Source organism: Sphaerodactylus townsendi, linkage group LG14 (genome assembly GCF_021028975.2).
Source record: "Sphaerodactylus townsendi isolate TG3544 linkage group LG14, MPM_Stown_v2.3, whole genome shotgun sequence".
NCBI lineage: Eukaryota > Metazoa > Chordata > Lepidosauria > Squamata > Sphaerodactylidae > Sphaerodactylus > Sphaerodactylus townsendi.
Genome location: NC_059438.1, coordinates 6,891,741 through 6,914,644, shown reverse-complemented (window position 1 = coordinate 6,914,644; position 22,904 = coordinate 6,891,741). Strand labels below are relative to the sequence as shown.

Genomic DNA, 22,904 nt, shown 5'->3' with positions numbered 1-22,904 from the left:
CCCTCACCGCGAGCTTATTGGCTGGACTCAACCACCCCTCGGCACTGAGGCTTTATCCGCCAATTTCCAAGGAGGGCGGGGCCTCGGTTTTCAGCGCGTGCGCAGAAGCCACGTTGGAAGGCGGAAAAGAGCGGGTAGTAGTGGCAGTCCAAAGAAATGTGAGTCTCTTGTTAACACTTCCGGTGCAAAAGTCGGGATGTCAGCTTCACCGTTAAGGCTACTCTTGAAGGGTGGAGGAAACAACAAATGTGGTCCCTGTTGAAGGGTCTCCTTGGATGCAGGTCGTGTTCCAATTGCAGGACAATAAGGTGCTGCTGTGAAGGTGCTGTCATTAGAAGCATCCTACTCACTACTGCATCCTGCGTCTTATGCATTTTATTTTACACTGACGTGCCAATTATGTACTTTTAAAAAAAGACTGCCTGTCTGCAATCATCTGCATGACCCGTATCTGCCCACGCTTTCATTTGGAACCCCGAAGTGTGCCTCTAACTACAAAGAGTTGTGACTGTTTCTCACGCCTTCTTGCAAGGAGAGGTCAGCATTAATATAACAACGCTTAGCCTCTTTTGCCAAAAAATCATTCAATGCAAAAAAATCGGCATTTGCTCTTGCGGAAATCCAAAGGTACATTTGCATAGGAGGGGGATAATATTTTACATGCATTCTTTTTAATTTCCTTTTTAAATAGCAGATCCAGGGCCCGGAGTCTGCGTTGGCGACTGAAAACCTGGATTTTGGATCTCTGCGGCTTGAAGGATCAGTTTGTGCGGCTCCATCCCGTTCTGGGGGAAAAAAACCCACTTCCAGGATTTTTCTCGGAGCTACTGAGATGGGCAAAGAAAGAGAGGATTTCCTTCCTGCGTTTCACCAATGACAGCCCCCAGCTATGAAAAACCATTGCAAGGCGCTCATTATTAATTTTCCAATGCAAAAGCCAGTCTGCGTAAGGAAAAGGCTGCAGTAACGGAGATAAGGCGCAGGTGGACACTTGTGGCTGTATATTTGCTTTGGAAAGAAAAGCACTGGTGAGTAAAGCGGGGCGCATAGAGGTGAAATTGACAATGCCATGCCTTGGGTAATGGATTCTCCTTTGTTCCGGTAGCATTTCCTCCCAGGGTTTACTCCTGAAGCTTATTAACTATTTCAGGTTGCAAAATCGTTTCGCGAAAGGTGGAGAAAAACTGAACAATGGCTTGCATTCATTTTGCTAGCCAAGGCACGCCTAAGAATCAGGCCTTCAAATCCCTTTTATTGGAATTATAAAAAGCTTATTATACAAAACAATAGATAATATAGTAACAAAACTAATAAAACCATATAATCTAAAATAAGATGTTGTCTCAGCAAGGGTTGATCTAAGAATCCGTTGTTTGGTGAGTGAGGCCTTGTTCCAATCAGTAAGACTTACAGTGCAATTCTATGCAGAGTGACCCTGCTCTGAACTCATCAAAATGAATGGGTTTAAACTCTCTTTAGGATTGCACTGTTACTTCTAGGTAAATATGCATGGGCAGCATTACCTTACTTTCAGGTAAATATTTGGAGCATAGCTTTTTATTGAGCGTGTTTGGGGAGGGTGGTGGAAAATTGGTTAGGTTTTAATGAAAAAGTTGAGAAATATGCTAAGGGTTAGGATGACTCAATTAATTTGTGAAATGAAAGCAATTCCCCAAGTGCTGTGAGCTGTGAGCAATGCAGTTGATACAATTGGCGTAGGACTGAGTGAATAAAAAAAGATGCAGGCGAAACATCAGGAGAAAATACTACTGGAACGCGGCCATACAACCTGGAAGACCCACAACACACTAGTGATTCCAGATGTGAAAGTCTTTGACAATGCAATGAAAAAATATTAATAATGAAAAAGAAAGATTGCTTGCAAGATTCATGAACAGACTTAAAAATGAAATGCCTCTTTTCTGTCTCCCACTCAGGCCAGCAGCCTCCCTATGCTCCTGTCTCTGTAGATGGGTGACAATGGGGACTGTATTAGCAGACCCCTACAGTGTATTCTTTTCATCCCCACCAATACCTCTTGTGCTTTTCCCCCCACAGACATTGGATTGCCATGGCTGCTGTGGATAGCTTCTCCCTCCTACTCAGAGAGATTGGACGGTCCTGCAATTGTTACATGGAGACGCTGGCTCTAATTGGAGCCCTTTATACAGCCAAGATGGGCTTCACTTTAATGAACGATACGTATACCCTGATCAGGTTGCATTTCATTCCAAGGTTGGTTAAAAGGGCTGATCTCGTCAAGCTGTATGGAAAATGGGCTGTTGTCACAGGTAACAGGAAAAAAAGGGATTTATTCACATTTCCCCATCATTAAATACAATAGCCCCACTGTGCTGTTAAAGGCTGAGTTATCCTTCAAGTAATAATCTGTTTTTGAATAGTGGCTTCTATGTAGATAAAAGAATAACTGGCTGTAGCTCCTGACGCACCTCAGTCATTGGCTGAACTGAACTGATGTCATGGAATGTTTCCAAAGATTCTAACTTGCTGAGAAAGTCCTCCCTTAAAACACTGGAGCTCTTCCAAAGGAATTGATCCATTATTTTTGCTGGGAGAAAACTTGGCAGCATAAATCTCTAGTATTAGGCAAGTACCGAGGCTAGAAAAGCTGAGTGCAACTTGAGGACAGACAGGAAGAGGGAGAAGAAACAAGAGGCCCAGGAATACGGGTGTCAACAACAATTTATATGAAGCATTACATATTGGCCAGGATCCGAGAAAAACAGGGGCCAGGTAGAAAGTGGTTGGGTGGAAGCCTCACTTCGGTTAGGAATTGTAGGAACAGGAGCTCAGGGATTCCGGCTGTGTCAGGAGATAAGGGAGTGGGGAGGTCTTCTTAGGCCGCAAGAAGGAGAGATAGTACATTTATGTGCTTATATTTGTGACTTGTGTCCCTATAGGCAGTCATCTGGGGGCCATTCTGTGCCTTTTGCAGAAGATCTGGCTCTTTGATGCTGTAATTTTTGTTCGCCTAAAGCCAGCTTCAGATTGGTCTGAATGTTATCAGGGGGGTTGTGCTAGGAGGGGATGGGGGTGAAACCTTTCTCCTCCATGCCATTTCCCTCCACTAAATCACCCCAATCCCCAGAAGCTGCTATTAGCCCAGGGGTAGGGAACCTGCGGCTCTCCAGATGTTCAGGAACTACAATTCCCATCAGCCCCTACCAGCATGGCCAATTGGCCATGCTGACAGAGGCTGATGGGAATTGTAGTTCCTGAACATCTGGAGAGCCGCAGGTTCCCTACCCCTGTATTAGCCCCTTTGAAGTGTGTGTGTGTGGGGGGGGGAGGGTCTTAAGATATTAAGCTTGTAGCTTGGCCCTGAAAAGGTAGGTCGGGGTGAATACCTGCAGGGAAAGAGAGATGGTGATAGAGGGCTGAGAGTGGGAGAGGCCACAGTAGCAGTTGCTACTGTGGGTGTAGAAGCAGCAACTGAGATATTGTTACAGGCTGACATTTTATGCACCGATTGGATCTAACTCGCATTTTGTTGTGGGACTATAGTGCCATATTTTTTCTGGTTTTTTTAAACCATGAGTTTGAATAGCATATAAAATCTGTTGTTGATTTAAAAGTTAATTGGAACTCCAGAATAGCACCTATTTTTCAAGCAGCTATTGGTAGAAATTTGGTCAAGCTGTATTCTATTATGTTCTCCGCTCTCGTCTGTTATTGGCTGGTTTACATTTCTGCCTCTGGACTCTTGAGTCAGTTCCTTAGCTGTTTTATTTAGACCAGGGAGACCCAGATTCGAATCCCTTCTCCGCTGTGGAAGTTTGCTGGGTGACCAGTCATGTACACTCAATGTAACCTGCTTCCCACAGTTGTTCTGAGGGTAACAGTGGTGGAGATTGATATGAGAATGGGTCTCCCTCTGGGGAGAAAGGTAGAGTATAAATAAATATAATCAGACTGATCCAGGTTTGCTGTGACACATTCTGTAATCTCAGTGCTAGCTCTCTGTAGCCTTGGAGGGCATTGCCATGGATCAAGCCACATCACACAAAACCACAGTTAAGACTAACTGTGGTTTGTAAGTCAACTTGAGATTCTGATTTAACAGGCCCACTGATCATAGGTTGCCTGCATTCAGACAATCACACTAGCCATAGCTAAACGTCACCAGTTTTGCATGATATCTGATCTGAGTCCAAACTTGTCTTCCTAAGCTGCTTACTGGGAAGTAAATACTGTGGAAAGGAGTAACAAAATGCATTCAGGGTTGGAGTGGCAGGGCTTCATCATTCTCCTGATCTGTTGCAGGTGGTACTTCAGGGATTGGCAAGTATTATGCTAAAGAACTGGCAAGCCGCAAAGTTAATATTATCCTAATTAGCCGGAACCAGGAGAAGCTGGAGGCCCTTGCCCAGGAGATAGTGAACACCTACAAGGTTGAGACTGCCATCATCGTGACGGACTTCAGCAAAGGCAGCGAGATCTACCCTTCCATCGAGCGAGCCTTGGCGGGCAAAGAGATCGGCATCTTGGTGAACAACGTCGGCGTGTTCTACACTCACCCAGACTATTTCACCAGTCTTACCCAGGATAAAATTTGGGAGCTCATCAATGTCAATATCGGGGCAGCCAATATGATGGTGCATATGGTGTTGCCGGGGATGGTGCAGAGAAAGAAGGGGGCAATTGTGAACATTTCCTCGATGTCTTGCTGCCAGCCGACCCCTCTGATGACGGCCTATTCAGCCTCGAAGGTGACTTTCAAATTATACCGTGTTTACCCGAAAATAAGCCCTACCCCGAAAATAAGCCCTATCATGATTTTTCATGATTTTGGAGGAGGCTTAAGATATAAGCCCTACTCCAAAAATAAGCTCTACTGGTAGTTTCACATCAGGATGGTGTGATCCAGCAGGGTGCTCCCTGCCAATGAGGATGCAGCTTGCATCACACGGTGATGGGGAAGCAAAGGAGCTACTGCAAGCCTGTCTTAATGAATTGTGAAGGTACCGTATTTCCCCAAAAATAAGCCCTCCCCGAAAATAAGCCTTAATGCATTTTTGCAAAAATCTTATTTTCTGGGAAACATGGTAGGTGCAGAGGATTTTTTTAAAAAAAACTATTTTCCTAAATGGCAAGTAGGCATCTTGTCTCCTTGAAGATTACCAGGATATTTTCTTTATTATAATACCTTCCTTTAGTTACTCTTTCTAAGCATCTTCTCATGCTCAGAATCGTTGTAATTTACGGAGGGTTTTCTCCAGGGTGAGTTATGTAGAAAAAATCTGACTCGTACTAGGGGGAATGATAAGTGTTGAGAATTTGGTGGGGGCCAGCTGGGTGGAAATTGGAGTATTGTCACTTTGAAGAAGAATTGTACATTGTTCCTTTAAAAAAAAAATAAGCTCTTCAAATGGAAACCATCAAGCCAAAACCATGATTCTGGTCGATGGGAAAGATTGCAACTATACCTCCTCCCACCCCAAATCTTAGGAAGGGGAAATCAATAATCTAGGTGAGGCGGTGTATTGGTGGCCCCACCTTTGCTACTACCCTGTGTAACAACTAGAGAATCCTAACTACCTGCTCTTATACCCGGTAGGCATACCTGGACCATTTCAGCCGAGCGCTTCATTATGAATACGCTCCCCAAGGCATCTTTGTCCAGAGCTTAATTCCATTCTTCATCTCCACCAATTTGACAACATATAGCAGACATCTCAGCAAAAAGAGTTTCTTAGTGCCTTCCGCTGAAGAGTATGCGCGTCACGCTGTGACCACTCTTGGGATCTCCAGAAGGACCACTGGCTACTGGCTGCATACAATCCAGGTGATATTGTTAATTCATTAGTTTTGAATGATGGATTTTTTCCCTGTTGACTTTTCCAAGGATGTCATTCTGCCACGGAACCTAGTTGGATCATGAAAAAGAAGCAAGTCAGGTTCTTGACCTGTCTGGATCTTAGCAAATATAGTCTCATGACTCATAACCTGTCTTGCTGACACCCTCCCTCCTAATCTACAGTTAGTCTTATCTGCAGAAATAATCAAGTAGTCTTGCCCAGTGGTGAGATTCAGCTGGTTCGCACCAGTTCGGTAGAACCGGTACCTAATTTTTTGTTGAGTTCGGTGAACCGGTTGTTAAAAGCAGCTTTCAGACTGCGGAGCAGCAGGTGCCTTGTTGCCCAGCTGCTCTAAATGCTAAAAGCCCCATCATACCCTCTCCCAGAGGAGGAGGGGGCTTTCAGAGCAGCAGCAGAAAGGCCCCGTTGCCCCCCCCCCCACCCTCACAAGAAGTTCCTCTGCAACAGGTAAGTGGGTGGCGGGAGGACACGTGGCGGAGGGGGGCCCCGTGGCAGGTGGGGCGAACCAGTTGTAAAATTATTAGAATCCCACCACTGGTCTCACCTGTTATGGTGGGGGGAGGGAAGTGGAAGAAAGGCTTGGGTGATTCACTGTTTGAAGCAAGCTCTTAATTCTAATGTGCCTTTCATCTTTTGCATTGCAGTTTCTTTTGGGACAGTACCTACCAGAATGGCTTTGGGCCTGGGGAACATACCGAATGAACAACTCCTTGCGCCTGGAAGCTACTTTGCAAAGACCGCATTAAGAACATAACCTGGAGGATAGGCAATGTCTGGAAGCCTGCTCTGACTGTTGATCCGGAAACCCAGTCTCTGAGTGGGCTTCTCTCTCTGCTACTCAAGGAATGATATCTGTCGTGAAGGCTTCAAAAGTCTGTCAGTCCTGCTTGTAGTCGTGCTTTTAGGACCCACGGAAATTGAACAGGGAAAGGGTTAAGAAACCTGTTTAGATCAGGCAGTCGGTTTTCATAATATGCTAAGTGGGTCTTGCCTTAGTAGGCTCTAAAGTGAAGGAATACTTTGGAAGCTAGGTGAAGGAAAATGGAAAATGCTGCTACAGGGACTGTTCCTGTGGGAACTGCAGTCTGCGTAGAGTTGTGCTCTGAGAAGACTGGCAAAATTCTGTCAAAAATTTTAAACGTGGTGTGTGATAGATTGCTTCGTTGGTGTCCTCTTTCTGTAGAAATCCTCACATTTTAACTGTGGTGGTGGATGTTGTGTTACAAAAACATTTGAAGCCATTTTTGAAATTGGGAAGGAATGTATTTTTGGTTTGTGTGGTGAAATTGTCTTTTCAGTGAATTGCTTGAGTGGTCTGCCGGTGTCACCATGCTGTGTGTTTTGTAATATCAGGATGACAGAGCTGAGCAGCTTCACGTGAAAACGATTCATTTTTCCATATCAGGATTCCTATTTGTCTGTCTAGGAAAAAAATCGGTTAATCGTCTTTGATGCGTCTCTGAACTTGTGGTTTGTGCAAACCGTGTTGAAGTGCTGAAATATTGAACTGTCACGTTGAATGTACAAAAAAGTGTTTGTGATTCTTATATGCAGAGTAGTCCTATCCTCTGACGTTTCACAGGTGAAAATAGAGACATGCTTACCTGAACCAAATTTACTTCACAGGGATCTCTGTGTGGATGAAGGTTTATTGCTGGGTCTGTTTATCCCCAATGTGGCATCTATTGTTGTGCTTCCTGGCGGCCATTTGCTATCCCTAGTTTTTCTCCATTTGTCGCAGTGGTGGCGAACCTTTGGCACTCCAGATGTTATGGACTACAATTCCCATCAGCCCCTGCCAGCATGGCCAATTGGGGCTGATGGGAATTGTAGTCCATAACATCTGGAGTGCCAAAGGTTCGCCACCACAGCGAAGAACCCAGAAGGCAGTGCCTTTGTGTCCACAGGAGAGAAACCAATTCAGAAACAGCTGCCTCCATTGTAGGAAGATGGTTGGTTTTCTGATTGGTCCCGCTCTCCACAGCAGCTGTTTTAAGAAAATGCTTACTCCCATTTTTAAAATTCCAGCAAAACACCATGCACCTTCTTCTACTCTACCCTGCCCTTTTGGTTAAAGATACATTAGTTGAACAAACTTGTTCTGTAAGGCCTAACTTCAATATATTTTTGCATCCTGATCTGATACTCTTTTTTATGCTGGTTTATGACAATCCTGTAGGGTTTTCAAGGCACGAAAGTGATTTAGCATTGTCCACCTTGGAGGTAGCAATCCAAATATTTACCAGGGCTGATCTGACGCTAGTAGAATGAAATGGCTCTATGAGATCCTTCTACGATGTACTTGTACTCATTCCTACAGCCACATAGCAGTCAGAGGGAACTTATTTCACCAAATGCTGCAGGGCCTGGGTTGGATTAAGATCACAAATGTTATGGTTTTCTGACCCAGAATGGCCCCAGAGATTGGTATCGTGATCAGCTGGCTGCAGGGAACATGAGTTAAGTAGGAAGAAGAGAAGGTTAAGGAGTGACACGATAGCCACGTTTAAATATTTGAAGGGATGTTATGTTGAAGGTGCAGCAAGCTTGTTTTCTGCTACTCCAGAGACTAGGACAAGGAGTAATGTCACCCAGCAAGAACTTCCTGACAGTAAGGCATATTCAACAGTAGAATACAACAACACAAGCCTTTATTGGCATCTAAAACAGGACAAAATTTTAAAACAGTAGAATATGCTGCCTTCGTGGGTGGTGGGCTCTCCTTCTTTGAAGGTTTTTAAACAGGCTGAATGGCCATTTGTCAGGAGTGCTTTGATTATGTATTCCTGCATGGCAGGGGTTTGGACTTGATGGCTCTTGTGGTCTCTTCCAACTCTATGATTCTATAACCCCAGATCTGACTTGCACACAATCATGTTATGTATAGAGCCATAGAACATCTCTGCTATAGAACATCAGTTTATGAAATAACTGGCCATTTCACTACATGGTGCTGTAGTGGTTTGTGCATTCACATTTCCAAATATTTAGATCTGATTAGTATAAATGGAAATATAACAATATCCCATTTTAAGGCAATATGGGCTTTTTAAGCCCATGCAGTTCTGTTAATCTGTTGTCACCTTAAACTTTTTTTTTTTACTTGAACACTAGTGCTACTAAAATGCAAGGGACATTTCAAAATTCACAATTATTGGGGTGCACACAGTCCATTAGATAATGACCACTGGCACTTGCACATCGCCAGTCAGAAGAAAATTGAATCATTTGAACGAGTCTAGTACACAAAATGTTAAGCATTAACAATGCATCTGACTGTGCACTAATAAAAGAACTGGAAGTGAAAATTTAATTAAACGGATTTAGATCTGAAACCCACGCTCTTCTAAAAGGCAGTGATGACTTTACAGGTATTTTCAGTACCCTTCAAACAGTATACTCTGCTTAATACACTCTCAATCCTAGTGCTGTGATTCCGCTTTGCGCGGCACGTTAATAAGATAGCCATGAGATAAGCTACCGTATGAGAAATAAATCACATCAGTTCTGTTTGGTTACTGATTCTGAAGTACGAACTTAAACGCTCCACGCCTCCCCTCGAGGGTCACTGCAAGACTACATGTCACACAGTGCTTTGCGGCACAAACTGTCCTAGGCCGACCTCTGCGATAAAAGCTAACGCGGCCTCCATCTATTTGGCCCACAATACTCCAAGGTTGCCCAACTGCCTTCTGGGAGACGTAGTTCTGAACTACAGCAACCTCGCCGCGAGAAAACACGATAAAGACTACGAGTCCCAGAATGCTCGGTTTCGCCGTTTCTGTTGTTCGCGGAAAGCGGCTTCTGAGCCTCGGTCGCGCGGGCCAGCTGGTGGCCGCGGGTCGGGGGTCGGCAGGAATCACGTTCGCGATTCTGCGGCGGAGTCCCGAAGTTGCGACCGGAGGTGGTGGGTCCATGTGAGCCGGTCAGTGGAAGGGCTCTTTATCCTGCTTTGCAGGCCTTAACGGTTGGGCTCCCCCCCACCCCGAATTGCAGTCGCATGATTTGATCCTCTTCCATCCAAAACCAGTGGATGGGTCCGGGGAGACCTCTCTGCGTGCAGAAAGCTAGCATGTCCTGGCGAAAGGCTTGCCTTCTCCCTGAGACACTAACTTTCAGCACGCGGGGTTTCATTTCCTTAGGGTTGAGCGCCAGTAGTGGTTGGGTCGGTAGACAGACTGCGAGTGGAAACATCCAGATTCACATCCTCATTCAACCACTAGCCTTGGGCCAGCCATTGTCAGTTGAGACCACATCAGAGGGGTGTTGTGGAGTGTACAATGGGGCTGGTTGCGCTGGGATGAAAATGATGTTAGATCCCTGCATTGCACCTGACACCTTGTGGCCTATGGGGGTCCCTAAGGTTCCATGTTGCCCCACATGCTATTCAGCATAGGTGTGAAATTCCTGGGAGTGGTCATCTTGAGATTGGGGCCAAATTGCCACCAATATGCAGATAGCTGTTTTATCTTGCGTTGCCAACAGATCCCACGGTGGGTGTGGAAACTGTGAACAGGTGCCTGGCTGCAACTTTGGAATGGATGAAGGCTAACAGCCTGGAACAATCCCCAAGCAGGGAGTTATACCAGTGGGAGGAAGCTCTGAGTTGGGAAATGGCTATCCCCTGTTCTGGGTGGGGTTGCACTCTTAAAGGAGCATGCTTGTTGCTTGCTTGCTTGTTGCTCCCTCCCCTCCCTTGCATGCCACCCCTCCCCTTCCTCCCCTTCCTTTGCATGCCACCTCTCCCTCCCCTCCCCCTCCCTCCGCTAGGGTGGGTGGGCCATGTCCAGATGCTGGGCCCCCTCCCTCCCCTCCCCCCCTCCCCCCTTGCATGCCACTCCCTCCTGTTGGATAAAAAGGTGGCAGCAATGGCCAGCTACTGAGTGATTTGCAACCCTTTCTTGACAGAAAAGATCTGGCCACTGCGGGGCGTGTCCTGGTAACATATAGATTAGATTGCTGCAGTGCACCCCCTGTGGGGCTGCCCTTGAAGACTACTTGGAAGCTATGTTTGGTACAGAATGCTGCAGCCAAAGTGTTGGCTGGAGTGGGTCATATGATCTATGTCACTCCAGTCTGCTTCTGATTTGCCTATGGGCTCAATTCAGGATGCTGGTATTGATCTTTATAGCCCTGTGCAGCAATGGACCAGCATGCCTTAAGGCCCATCCTTCTCATATACAAACCTGCTCACTCTCTTCAGTTCTTCTTAGAAGCCCTGCTTCAGTAACCCTGCCATCTGAAGCTATACTCTGTTCCACAGGAAGATGATAGTAGGACTGTATATCATGGAACATCATGGAACAAAGCATGCCAGACATTCTTTGTTGTAGAATGCTGTGCCTGGGTTCTAGTGCTTAACCTAACTCTTCTCCCATCATCAATTGGAAAGTAAAAATACATTTTGGCCTAAATGATCTGGTATCAGGGTACCATGTTAAATAGTGCACAGAATAATGGTTTTCACTATGGCAACATGTAAAAATGAATGATAATTCCCATGTACATTTGGGACTATAATCTGATGCAGAAGAATACAATTTTCCCCATCACTGTTCCTCAACTGACTGAACTATCATCTTACTGTGGAACAGAGTATAGGCCAGTGGTGATCCAAGAAAGGGCCTTCTCCATCGTGGCACCAAAACTGTGGAACTACCTCCCCAGGGTGATTCATATCTCTCTCTCTCTCTCTCTCAATGTCTTTTATCAGTTGGTGAAAACTTTTTGTTTTGTCTAGCATACTCCTAATAATGGTTTTTGGCCTTCTTTGCAGTGTTGTTTGTTTATGTATTCTTAACTGGATTTCAAAAATTTTAACTGTATTGTGATTGTTTTTATTTTCACTGTCTTGTAGATCCTGATTGGGCGGGAAGGCAGCATGAAAATGCTTTAAATAAATAAAAGCAAAATATAAGTACTATAAAGACAAAAAAAACCCCTTGTAAACTGCAGGGTCAGAATAGTATAAATTGGAAGAACTGCTGTCTCTCACCTCTCTTTGCAAATAAGCATGGCAGTTTTATTTTATTTACTTCATTTATGCTCCAATGAGGACCCAAAGTGGCTAACCTCATTCACGTGTTTGTTTTAGCCTCACAACAACCCTGTAAAATAGACTGGCCCCAGGTCACCCATTAAGCTTCCACGGCAGAGTGGAGGTTCTAATCCAGGGGTAGGGAACCTGCGGCTCGAGAGCTGCATGCGGCTCTTCTGCCCTTGCACTGTGGCTCCACAAGCTGAGCCGCTGGCCCCATCCTTGCCCACCCTGCAGGCAGCAGGGCGGGCGCACCAACTGCCCACGGTCGGCTGGGCCATGCCACGGGCTTCCCCTCTCGCCCGCCCTGTCGGAGCGGGGCAGGCGCTTTCCCGGCAGCCGGCAAGGCCGAGCCGCCAGCATCATCCTTGCCCGCCCTGCAGGCAGCAGGGCAGGCGCATCCATGCGCTTCTCAGAATGAGCGGAGTAAAAGGTTAAAAAAACCCGTATATATATAGTGTTATCTTTATTTTAAATATCAAAAATTATTTGCGGCTCCAAGTGTTTTCTTTTCCCATGGAAAACGGGTCCAAATGGCTCTTTGAGTGTTAAAGGTTCCCTACCCCTGTTCTAATCTGATATGCTAATCACTGCATCCCATAATAATATTGCACTTGAATGCACTGTTATTGCAGCAGTTAATTAAAGTTTACGATCCATTTACACCTGCACAGTGTTTAACAGCAGCTGAATTCATTGACTTTTGTATGAGAGTCACACATGGGCAAATAAAAGCAGGGTTGCAGTTGTATTTATCTTCTTAGGACTCACCAATATATTATATTAGAAAACGTTTTATTTAAATAATTCTTATATGATTGTTTCCCACAGGTTGGATTGTTTTCTGTCTTTGCTGCCTTGGCCTTATCTTTCCTGTCCAGAATGGAGCATGGAACTCAGCTGTTGGTTCCTGAATGACGGGGCCCTTCAATCAAAAAATGGAGAAAAAACGTAGAAAGAAATGAGCCTGTTTATTAGGCTTTATCTGAAAAGACCATGAAGGCAAGACTTTTACTTATCTTGGACAAAACTTTAAGACTGTCCAGTTGAGCAGCACTTAGAAAGGCACAGTTTTCTGAAACCGAAAAAAAAAGAGAAGAACTGATTCATGGCAAAGCAAGGGGTGAATTGAATTCATGGCATTTTTGGAATGACGTCCTATTCTTTGTTGACCATGAGGCTTGCAAACATCTGGTTGTTCCTGACCGCGATCTTACTCTGTGGCAGACACCACCTGGGGACCAGGCTGGGGAATTCTTCTCACGAGGGCTCCCAGTGTCCTGAATGCTCTCATCATACGTTGAAAATAGAATTTTCGTCAACAGTAGTGGAACATGGTAAATGAGTTTTTTTTAAATGTATAATAAATATAACTATGGTTTATTTGTGGCAGATTGAGCTTAGGAAAATGTTTCATGCTCTGTTTTTTGTTTTTTTTAAATACAAGTTAAGGTGGCTGCATCTGGAAAATGTAAAAATAGAATCATAAAATTATAGAGTTGGAAGAAACCACAAGGGCCATCAAGTTCAATCCCCTGCCTTGTAGGAACACACAATCAAAGTACTTTCCACTTTACAAGCCATTATGATGAACCCTTTCCATATTGACTGGTCTCCCATGGGATATCTGGGCATCTGCCTCAGAATCTGTTTATGTTGCAAAGGATTCTGGGACGTGATACATTCCTATGGATTGCATTTCAGGCTTGTTGGACGTCACCATCAATATGTGTATTAAGAGTAGCTCATATTCCCATATTAATGGTCTTCTCAGACAGGTTTCTGAGGAACCTTCAGAATTCCTTGGAATACATAGTATAACAGTTTCAGTGAAATCATCTGCAGGCTATCCACAGGCTAGCTGGAGCCTAATCATTTGCACATATGTACACATGAAGCTGCCCTATCTTAAATCAGAGACTTAGTACCTCAGAGCCAGTGTTTGTTCAGACTAGCAGTGGCACTCTGGGGTCTCAGAGATTTTTTCAAATCACCCACTGCCTCGTTCTTTGGAACTGGATATGGCAGGGATTGAACCTGGGGCCTTCTGCATGAAAAGCAGAAGCTCTTCCACTGAACCCAAGCCTCTCCTGTTTGCTTTTTTTGAAAATCTGTAAGGCTAGCACATGCCATTTTTGGGAAGGAGTCCCATAGCTTAGGGTCTGCAAAAGAAAAGGTCTCATTCCAAGCTCTCATAAATCTGGTGCATCACAGAGCAGGCTCCCTCTGGCTGACCTTTATTTTGCTATTTCTCCTCAAGGGGGACCAAAAGAGACGTACAACATCATTCTCGCTGCCTCCATTTTATCCTTCTAACAATAGCCTTGTGTGGTAGTTTAGGCCAAGAGAGACTGACTGGGTCAAAGTCACCCCTCACATTTCTGTGGTAGAGTGTGGATTCAAACCTGGCACTCCCAGGTCATAATGCAAGTGTCAGTTTTGCCAGGGGTCTGCTTTTGAAGTGAATGGAAGACAACAAGCCCAATTCCCTAGGTATCAAAGGGGCCTGTTGATAAGTCCTGTTGCCTCTGAGTTGCCGAGGGAGACAGCAGCTAGCTGCTTTCATGGAGCAAACAGTCTCTCATTCTTCAAATGTGATTCAAAGTTTTCAATACTCTTATGTTTTAGGTGGGGATGGCCACCTTCTGGAAGGCAGATGCCAGTTCTGAAAAGGCAGGAGAGAAAGGTTTGGGGAAGGCCCAAAAGGTAGCAAGCAGGTGATGTTTATACATCTCCAGGACTGTTTCTATAGCAGAGCTTGCTTTGCAGATGGTTAGGATGGTTTCCAGAGCCTAATGGGAATGGAGATGCATACACACACACACACACACATACATATATGCATCTCTGTCTGTCTATCGAGATATTGTTTCATTTATTTATGACTTTGTATCTCATGTTCCCTTCAAAGTCTGCATTGTCTTATTTCTCTTAGACCAGGGGTGTCCAACTCTGGTCCTCCAGATGTTCATGGACTATGATTCCCATCAGCTTCTGCCAGGGACTGATGGGAATTGCAGAGCATGAACATCTGTAGGGCCAGAGTTGGACACCCCTGTCTTAGACCTTTAAATGTGCTGTTAGCCAGGGTTTGGGAACAGGCCGCACTTGGTTGCAGATTCCCCACATCTTATGTACTCAGGTTGGCACTGTGATTATCCTAGGCTAAGATTGTCTCTAGAGATTTTCCTGAACTTACTTTGAGATCCTGATTCCTAAACCCCAGTTAATGTTACATTTGCACGTGTCATTGATGCTTGTTTCCTCTGGTTTGATGAGTCTTTACCTTGAGAGAATAATTCACAGGGGTCCTCTTTTGATTTACTTTTCACTTGGAAGCAAAGTTGGTCATTATGCGTTGTTCTCTGCAAGATAGCACTTCCAATTTCCATTTCTGGTGCCCTTTCTTAATATGGCATTTTCCCCCCTTCAGAATACATTGTTGCGTTTAACGGCTACTTCTCAGCCCAGGCAAGAAGCAAATTTATTTCCTGGGCTCTGAAGAACAGTGACATCGAAAATTGGAGGATTGTGCCCCGTAACAACCCAGCCAGTGACTACCCGAGTGATTTTGAAGTGATCCAGATCAACGAGAAACAGAAAGATGGCGTGCGGACTCTGGAAGATCATCCCAATATCAAACGAGTTACTCCCCAAAGAAAAGTCTTTCGCTCGCTCAAATACATTGAAAGTAAGTACATGTAAGGCTCCCCTGTTTCCAGCACACGCTGCCTTCAGCCCTCTCGCTGGCTGTTTCTGGCTCCTCGCTGGTTATTTCTGGCAGGTGCCCCACTGCCCCACTCTTCCTTTCCTTGCCTCCTGGTTCTGGCAGCCTCAGACTATCCCCAGGGCCATGTTGTCTAGGGTCATCCTTTTCTCCTCCCTGATTTGATAGCTGTCTCCTTCCTAACACTTCACATCCCACTGGCTGGACAGGGGTGTGAATGAGAGTAGGCCTTTCACTCACTGAGCTTGTCTAGGTTCCTCCCAGGCCTGCCCCAGCCAATCAGCAGGGCCGAACTTGCTGCTGCCTTTGCTGGGGTTGGCTGTCCTGAGGCCAGCCCTCTTTCCCCTGTTCTGGCCACTCTCCACACCAAGGGAATTGGAGGTTTCTTGGGAATGCTCCTGGGAGAGGCTTCCGCTGGCTCCATCCACTTTTAGCCCTGGAGACCTAGATGGTAGATAGGCCCCCCCCCCCCCCCACACCCACCTTGGTTCTCTCAACTATGCATTGAGGTATTCCATGGGCCACAATGGCAAGATGAAAGGAAACCTTTGCACATGCAGCAAACAGTTGCTGTTGCTTCCTGAGTTTAGGATAAAGTGGAAAAAAGCAAGTAAGGCCTTGTGTAGGCTGGAGACCAGCATCATTTTCATATCTCATCTTGGTTTCCTTTCGGGGTCATACTATAGTGTGACAGTGTGGGCAAGTGGCTTTGTATAGAGTTATATCCAAGCTCTTTGATCTGTTTTTATATATATATAAATACTTTCCTCTTGAAACACATAGCTGATCCAGCATCTCCCTGCAATGAAACCCGGTGGACCCAAAAATGGCAGTCCTCCCGTCCTCTCAGGAGAGCAAGTTTGTCACTGGGCTCTGGATTTTGGCACGCAACTGGCAGGCACTCGAGTAGACGTTTACTGAGAGCTATACCCCGACAAGTCGCTCAGACGCTCCAGGCAGACGTCCTCTGGCAGATGGGTTTCACAGGTATTTTTTGTCTTTGTGAAAGCTACGAACGGCATCTATAAAGACAGGAAGCGTGTGGCTGATTGGATTGCTGCAGAATCCGATTTAGCAGATGTCGTTTTCCCTCTACGGTCATTGTGTTACAGGAATGGCCTTCATACAGCGGCAGAACACGTACTATAGGAGTCTGTGTTCTTGCGGAGTCTTAAAGTATATCTTTACTGGATACTTGAACTGGTATTCAAAGTCATTATAGACAGTGTAAGGCTGGGTTAGGAGTACCTCCATGGTACTCTCTCTAAGTCAGAATTCCTGGAGTTCTTTGGAGAAGCCATGACAATTGAACTGATATAATGCTACTTTAAGTTTATAGTACAGATAAGATTTTGGAAGGAAGAACTGATTGTGAAATGCTCAGTATGTTAATATGCCTATATGTGAAAGCCACAACAAAATAATACAGGCAAATCTGTTTTCCATTGTCTTACATTGATCGGCTCCTGCTGTGTAAACAGTGACATTATTTTCTATAACGTTCTGTAACTTGTTGTGGAAAGAGAGACTACAACAGTTTGTTTTTGTTTGCAACAGGAAGTACGTCCCTCAAGTTGGAACCTTCTGAATTATTCTTGTTACAATGTTGTTGGAGGGTTTTTTTTAAAAAAAAAAAGACTGATGAAATTACATACTTTATTCCTTTACATTTACATTTACCTGAACCTACCTGACTAGGAAGCCCTGCTTTGGATGTCTCTATTCTCTTAGACTAAGTGGGTGGCAACGTTCTCTCTGTATATTTGCAGCTGCGTAGCCACCAAATTGGTGCTATATAGACAAGGGGCTGCTCAGCAGGAAGAGCTCTCCTGGGCAACTCAGTTTCGCATGGGGTTTTGGAATTAGAGTGTAAGTTGGTGGGTGGCAACCTGGAACAGGGCCTTCTTGGTTGTGGCACTAAAACTCTGGACCAGGGAGACTTCTTTATCCCCTTTTGTTACCATGAGTGGGTGAAATTTTTTGTTTTGTTTGGGATTCCCTCAGTGATCCTTACTTCCTGCCTCATGTCTTTTTTTATTCTGTATGTATTTTGGCTCTGGTTTTAAGGATGGATTGCAGGGACCGGGGAGTCAGTGGTCTTCAAGATGCAGTTTTATGATGTATGTTTTTAGTTTGTCAGCCACCTTGGTGGCCCTAATGAGAGTGGAAGGAAGGGTATAAATTTTGTAAAACAAAATAAATTTAGTAAGCTTTCTGTTCCTTCCTGTACAGCAGTGAGGAGTATTTGATGAGTCTTAAGTTATCTCCTAATGCCCAGTTAAATTCTGAAGGAACGGCTTTTGCTCAGATGTAACTTCATAACTCCACATCTTTACAAACAGGAGCCGGAGTGCGAGTGGCTGTATTTGACACTGGCCTGAGTGAGAAACATCCACACTTCAAGAATGTAAAAGAGAGAACCAATTGGACAAATGAGAGAACCTTGGATGATGGTGAATTTGACTGCTTATTCATGAAGTAAAACTTGACAGTTCTCCCAAGAATGGAATGTTGTTGATCCTCCCAGCAGACAGACTGATTTTCTTGGCCCTCAGAGCTCTCAAGGCACCTTTGGCCCACTAAGCGGGGTTAGGTCCTGATGCCTTACTTTGATATTGCAATGAAATAAATTTCTCGTTTTGCGTCACCTCCTAACTCAGACCTTGTGTGTGAGAGGGAGAGAGACCCATCAGCTGATGGGTACTCAAGAATTACAATTTGCTTAAAAATTCTAGCAATCTGTTTTCTTCCATTTAGTTTTCTGGGTTTTTTTTTTTTTGCTTTAACAGGGATTTTAACATTTATTTAGTAATTTATTTTGTGCTGTCTTTTTGCCTGTACGAAGCCTTATGACATTTTTTTTATTTGGAGAGACAAGCATAACAAGGTTCCTTTGAATAGTCTGAATCATCAGCACGAAGGTGTTGATGCATTCAGGTTGCTGTTAAGAGTGTTCAATAACTGTATAAACCCAAAAAAGTGTTGGAGATCTGTGACAGAGACCACAGAATATTTTGAGTTGTATTTCACCTTTCCACTCTTTTCACAGGTCTGGGCCACGGCACTTTTGTAGCAGGGGTGATTGCTAGCATGAGGGAATGCCAAGGGTTTGCGCCAGATTCGGAACTCCACATATTTCGAGTTTTCACTAATAACCAGGTATGTTCCATAAACTCACCATAGCGTCATGCCATTAAACATGCTGTTTGGTTCACTAAAGGCTGGGAATTGACGTCTTGTGGTGGCCTGTTATACAACTGCTGTTTCTTAAAAGGAGAATTGTACCTGAAGACTTGGCGGAGCCATTCTTGTAGCATATGCCTGGATGACAGGCAGCCCCGCCCACAGGTCAGACAACCAGTGGGAGCCATGCTCCTAACCCCCACAATGTGGAAGGGATAACTGTAGATTTTAGTAAGTTTATTTTGCCATGCTGGTCAGAATAACGCTCCACTTCTCAAACCTGCCTAGCTTACCTAACCTTTTAACGTGCAACACAGAGGTTAGTTTATACATTCTTTTGGAGTTATGTTCCTTTTCCAGTATCTGACCAGAACTAATTTTGCAGAGGTTATGGCATTTGAAGTGATTTTTAAAAAATTGTTTACCTAATGCTGCTTAGAGATCAAATGGTTTTCCTTCACAATTAGGTCTCGTATACGTCTTGGTTTCTGGATGCCTTTAATTATGCCATCTTAAAGAAGATAGATGTCTTAAACCTCAGTATCGGGGGCCCAGACTTCATGGATCATCCATTTGTTGACAAGGTTTGTATGAAAAGGGAATGAATTTTGTTCCTCTAGACTTTTTTGACTTTATCCCCTGCCTTGCAAGCCCTAACTTTAGACTCACAATTTCTTTGCCGTGGCAGAATAGCAGCATCTTATTTAGTAAGTCTTCTTTAGAGATTCAGACCATTAAGGATCCAACTTTTTGCTGGGTCTGAGCAGTATAGTTTCAGAATGCTGGTAGAGTTTGCATTATCAAACATGTTTCTGGTTTTCCCTCCCCCGAATCACATGGAGAATTGGCTGAACCCTGCTCCCTAATAATACGTTTTCTTTGCTGCGATTGTTGAGGAGTTGACTGACCACTAAGTTAGTGAGGATTTTATCTGAGCGGATATTCTGCAACTGTGATACTCCATGGTCATGGTTTGAAAGACATTGAAGAGGTGTGCAAAGCCCCTTTTCTGCCCTTATGACTGTAACTTATAATTCAGAAACTTACGATTCTCAATTTTATAGGTTTGGGAACTGACGGCGAACAATGTGATCATGGTCTCTGCTATTGGAAATGACGGCCCGTTATATGGGTAAGCACTTTGAAAACACTAACGACTGTAGAATTCCCAGAAATTCCCATTAAAAACTACTGTGTTTCTCTTCAGAAATTACATGTTTTGTCTTTTATTTTTAGAATGACCTTGGTTAGGTTGCCCCTTTCCCCTCTTTCCACTGTTTTCAGCCGGTCTTGCTTTCAGGAATCTGTGCATAGGACTGCTGACTTAAAGCCAGCAAATATCAGCAAAAAGCCAGCAAATATATCTGAAGAAAATATTTTACAAGCCTGTTTCTTTTGAAATAGTCGTTAACCTGGATTCTCTCACCAGGTATGCTTTCTTGTTTCAGAACGCTCAACAACCCTGCTGACCAGATGGATGTGATCGGGGTTGGTGGCATTGACTTTGAAGATAACATAGCACGATTCTCATCCAGGGGAATGACCACTTGGGTTAGCATCTTTACAAAATGTTATCTCTTCTCTCTCCAAACCAAAAATCTAGTATTACAGGGCTGTGCAGTTAATATGATGATTACGGATGTTCAGTGTTGAGTTAGGATTCACAAGGCTGAAACAGTTACTGGACAGAAATATTCTTAGGAACCAAGACCAACCTGCCACATTACACTGTATGTAGTCTCTCCGTAAAAGTTGTCTAAAATGATTTTTTAAAAATTACTAACATAACTATAACGTTTTCTTGACGGCAGGCCTGGGGGAAAACCCTAATTGTCCTTTGGAGTAAAAACTGTGAGGCCTATCTGTTAGGGCTGATCTTTTGAACTCAGGGTTAAGTTGGGAAAAGCCAGGAAAACAATTGCTTTTCATGCCATGTCATTCTTCTTTCCCCGCTACTTATCAGCCCCAGGCACCCCCCCCCCCCACGCCTCTGGTCTAAGCCCATTCATTTCAATGGGCTTAGACAAGTAACTCTCTTTGGCCTTGTACTGTAAGATTATGAGGAGGTTTCAGCCACCTTCTTTGAACCAACTGTGGCAATGGTTGGGTGGTTTTAATAGTTTAGCCACTCTTGTCTTGCTGGAGGCTGCAATGCTGGTATAGCTACCCATGTTGCATGTCCTTCGGTTCCCCTCCCAAGGAATTGCCTGGAGGTTACGGTCGAATCAAGCCTGATATAGTCACCTACGGTTCCGGAGTGAGAGGGTCTGGAATGAAAGGTGGGTGCCGCTCCCTCTCTGGAACCAGCGTGGCCTCCCCGGTCGTGGCAGGTGCCGTCACTCTGCTAGTAAGGTAGGTGGCTCAGTTTACACCAGCCTTTATTAATGATTTATGAGCCGATAGTATTGGGGCACCCTGACCTGGGGGAGGCAGGCTAGCCTGATCTTGTCGTACCTCAAAAGTTAAGCAGCATTGGCCATTGATAGTACTTGGATGGGAGACCACCAAGGAATTCCAGGGTCGCTGCACAGAGGCAGGTAATGGCAAATCACCTCTGAACCTCTTGCTTTGAAGCCTCTACATGGTCACCATCAGTTGGCTCCAGCTTGGCAGCCCTTGAGCCACAGTCTTGAGGCAAAATTATTTGTAGCTGCGCGAGTCTGTTCCAGATGTCAAGGGAAGCTGAGTTTGCTAAGAGTGGAAGCCCTTGATGCTTCTTTAGCGGTCAAAGAACTTTCCAATACACAGACACCATAATTCTTAGAGCAACTTTGTAAGGTAAGGCAGCAGCATCCCCATAATTCACAGGGAGGTTTAAGAGATGAGGCTGAGATGAGATTTGGACTGGCAGTTCCTTGGCCAATAGGATTCAAAGCATTTGCATCATGTTGCCGGTGCAGAGTGCTTCTGAGATCACCTTGTCATCTTTTTAAAAAATGATACTTCAGGTACAAAAATGTTTCATTGGGCCAGTGGAGTCATGTTTTTTCAATGCGTCAGTTCGTGGGCTGTTATTTTTACATTTTATTCTAACTGCATATTGACTCTGTTGTTCTGTCATTCACTGTAGACAATTTAGGATCAGGTTTGAACATGTAATACTTACTTGTGAGTAAGTATAATCAGAGATGGCGAGATTTCTGTGTAAATATGCACAGGATCAGGCTGCCAAACAGAAAATCTGACCCCTTGTGGATGCAAAATGAACTAAACTGGGCATCCTCTGTTTCTGAGGGGATCAAAGTGAAGTCGGATGTTTTGGCATTCTCTTGAAGTATCAGTGGTTCTGGTTTCTGACAGAGGACACTTATGCAAATATCAACAGTATTCCCCTTAGTAAAAGAGCAACAGTCTAGGTTAGCTTTTTGGTAACAAAATTAAGTTTATCATTTTTAGCTGTGTTGCTTAGGTGCAGTGTCCATTGGATAGTATAACGTTTCATGCATTTCTCATTTTCAGCACAGTTCAGAAGCGTGAAATGGTGAATCCAGCTAGTATGAAACAGGCACTGATCGCATCAGCCCGCCGGCTTCCCGGAGTCAACATGTTTGAGCAAGGCCATGGCAAACTGGATCTCCTCAGAGCTTACCAGATTCTCAACAGCTATAAACCCCAGGCCAGGTAAGCACTTAAGTGATCTCTCAACACGAGTCCCTTTGCTACAGTTTGGCTTTCTCTGAAAGGTTTATTTGGCCAAGACGTCTACATCATTATTAGCTTCCAAGTTTTTTTCTCACCTTAACTTTGGACGTTTTCTTTTTACACTGGAATTTTGTTGAAAAATGGTTTTTGTTTTACAGAGAAAGAGAAACCACAGGCAGCCTAAACAGCTTCTGTGAGGCAATATGAAAAGCCACCATAATTCTATTGGGACAAAGGGAGATTTTGTTCACTTTAGCACATTCCCCCCCATTTTTTCTCAAAGGGTGGATTTATCATTCTCTGTTTTCACCTACACAACAACACAGGAAGTTCAGGCTGAGATAGAGAGGGACCGGCTGAGAGTCCTTAACAGAGTAAATACTCCATCCCGTTTGAGTATTACTTAGAATAGTCTGAGTATTCATGTAATGAAGAAGAAGAAGAGTTTGGATTTATACCCCACCTTTCTCTCCTG

General features: G+C 44.4%; 2 protein-coding genes across 9 annotated transcripts in view; both read left to right on the top strand.

Moving 5' to 3' along the window:
- The first annotated feature begins 131 nt into the window (after window positions 1–131).
- On the top strand, window positions 132–7,364 carry HSDL1 (hydroxysteroid dehydrogenase like 1). Of its 8 annotated transcripts, none has more exons than XM_048516131.1 (6): window positions 132–158; window positions 692–1,028; window positions 2,059–2,291; window positions 4,285–4,730; window positions 5,579–5,806; window positions 6,485–7,364. In XM_048516131.1, the coding sequence occupies exons 3-6, from the start codon at window positions 2,072–2,074 to the stop codon at window positions 6,584–6,586; spliced, it is 996 nt and encodes a 331-aa protein (XP_048372088.1). In that variant the 5' UTR covers window positions 132–158; window positions 692–1,028; window positions 2,059–2,071; the 3' UTR covers window positions 6,587–7,364. The 8 variants fall into 8 exon arrangements, with proteins under 8 accessions (XP_048372088.1, XP_048372089.1, XP_048372083.1 ...); XM_048516132.1 differs by having other exon boundaries at window positions 142–158; window positions 695–1,028; XM_048516126.1 differs by lacking the exon at window positions 132–158 and adding an exon at window positions 197–322.
- Window positions 7,365–9,603: 2,239 nt separating this feature from the next.
- Window positions 9,604–22,904, top strand: part of MBTPS1 (membrane bound transcription factor peptidase, site 1) — a 30,401-nt gene continuing 17,100 nt past the window's right edge. The window contains exons 1-11 of the mRNA XM_048515808.1: window positions 9,604–9,765; window positions 12,709–13,214; window positions 15,311–15,568; window positions 16,388–16,591; window positions 17,947–18,057; window positions 18,654–18,763; window positions 19,255–19,371; window positions 19,852–19,919; window positions 20,236–20,338; window positions 20,988–21,139; window positions 22,247–22,408. Coding sequence (XP_048371765.1) covers window positions 13,028–13,214; window positions 15,311–15,568; window positions 16,388–16,591; window positions 17,947–18,057; window positions 18,654–18,763; window positions 19,255–19,371; window positions 19,852–19,919; window positions 20,236–20,338; window positions 20,988–21,139; window positions 22,247–22,408 — 1,472 coding nt within the window. The 5' untranslated portion in view covers window positions 9,604–9,765; window positions 12,709–13,027. The remainder of the gene's footprint in view (window positions 9,766–12,708; window positions 13,215–15,310; window positions 15,569–16,387; window positions 16,592–17,946; window positions 18,058–18,653; window positions 18,764–19,254; window positions 19,372–19,851; window positions 19,920–20,235; window positions 20,339–20,987; window positions 21,140–22,246; window positions 22,409–22,904) is intronic.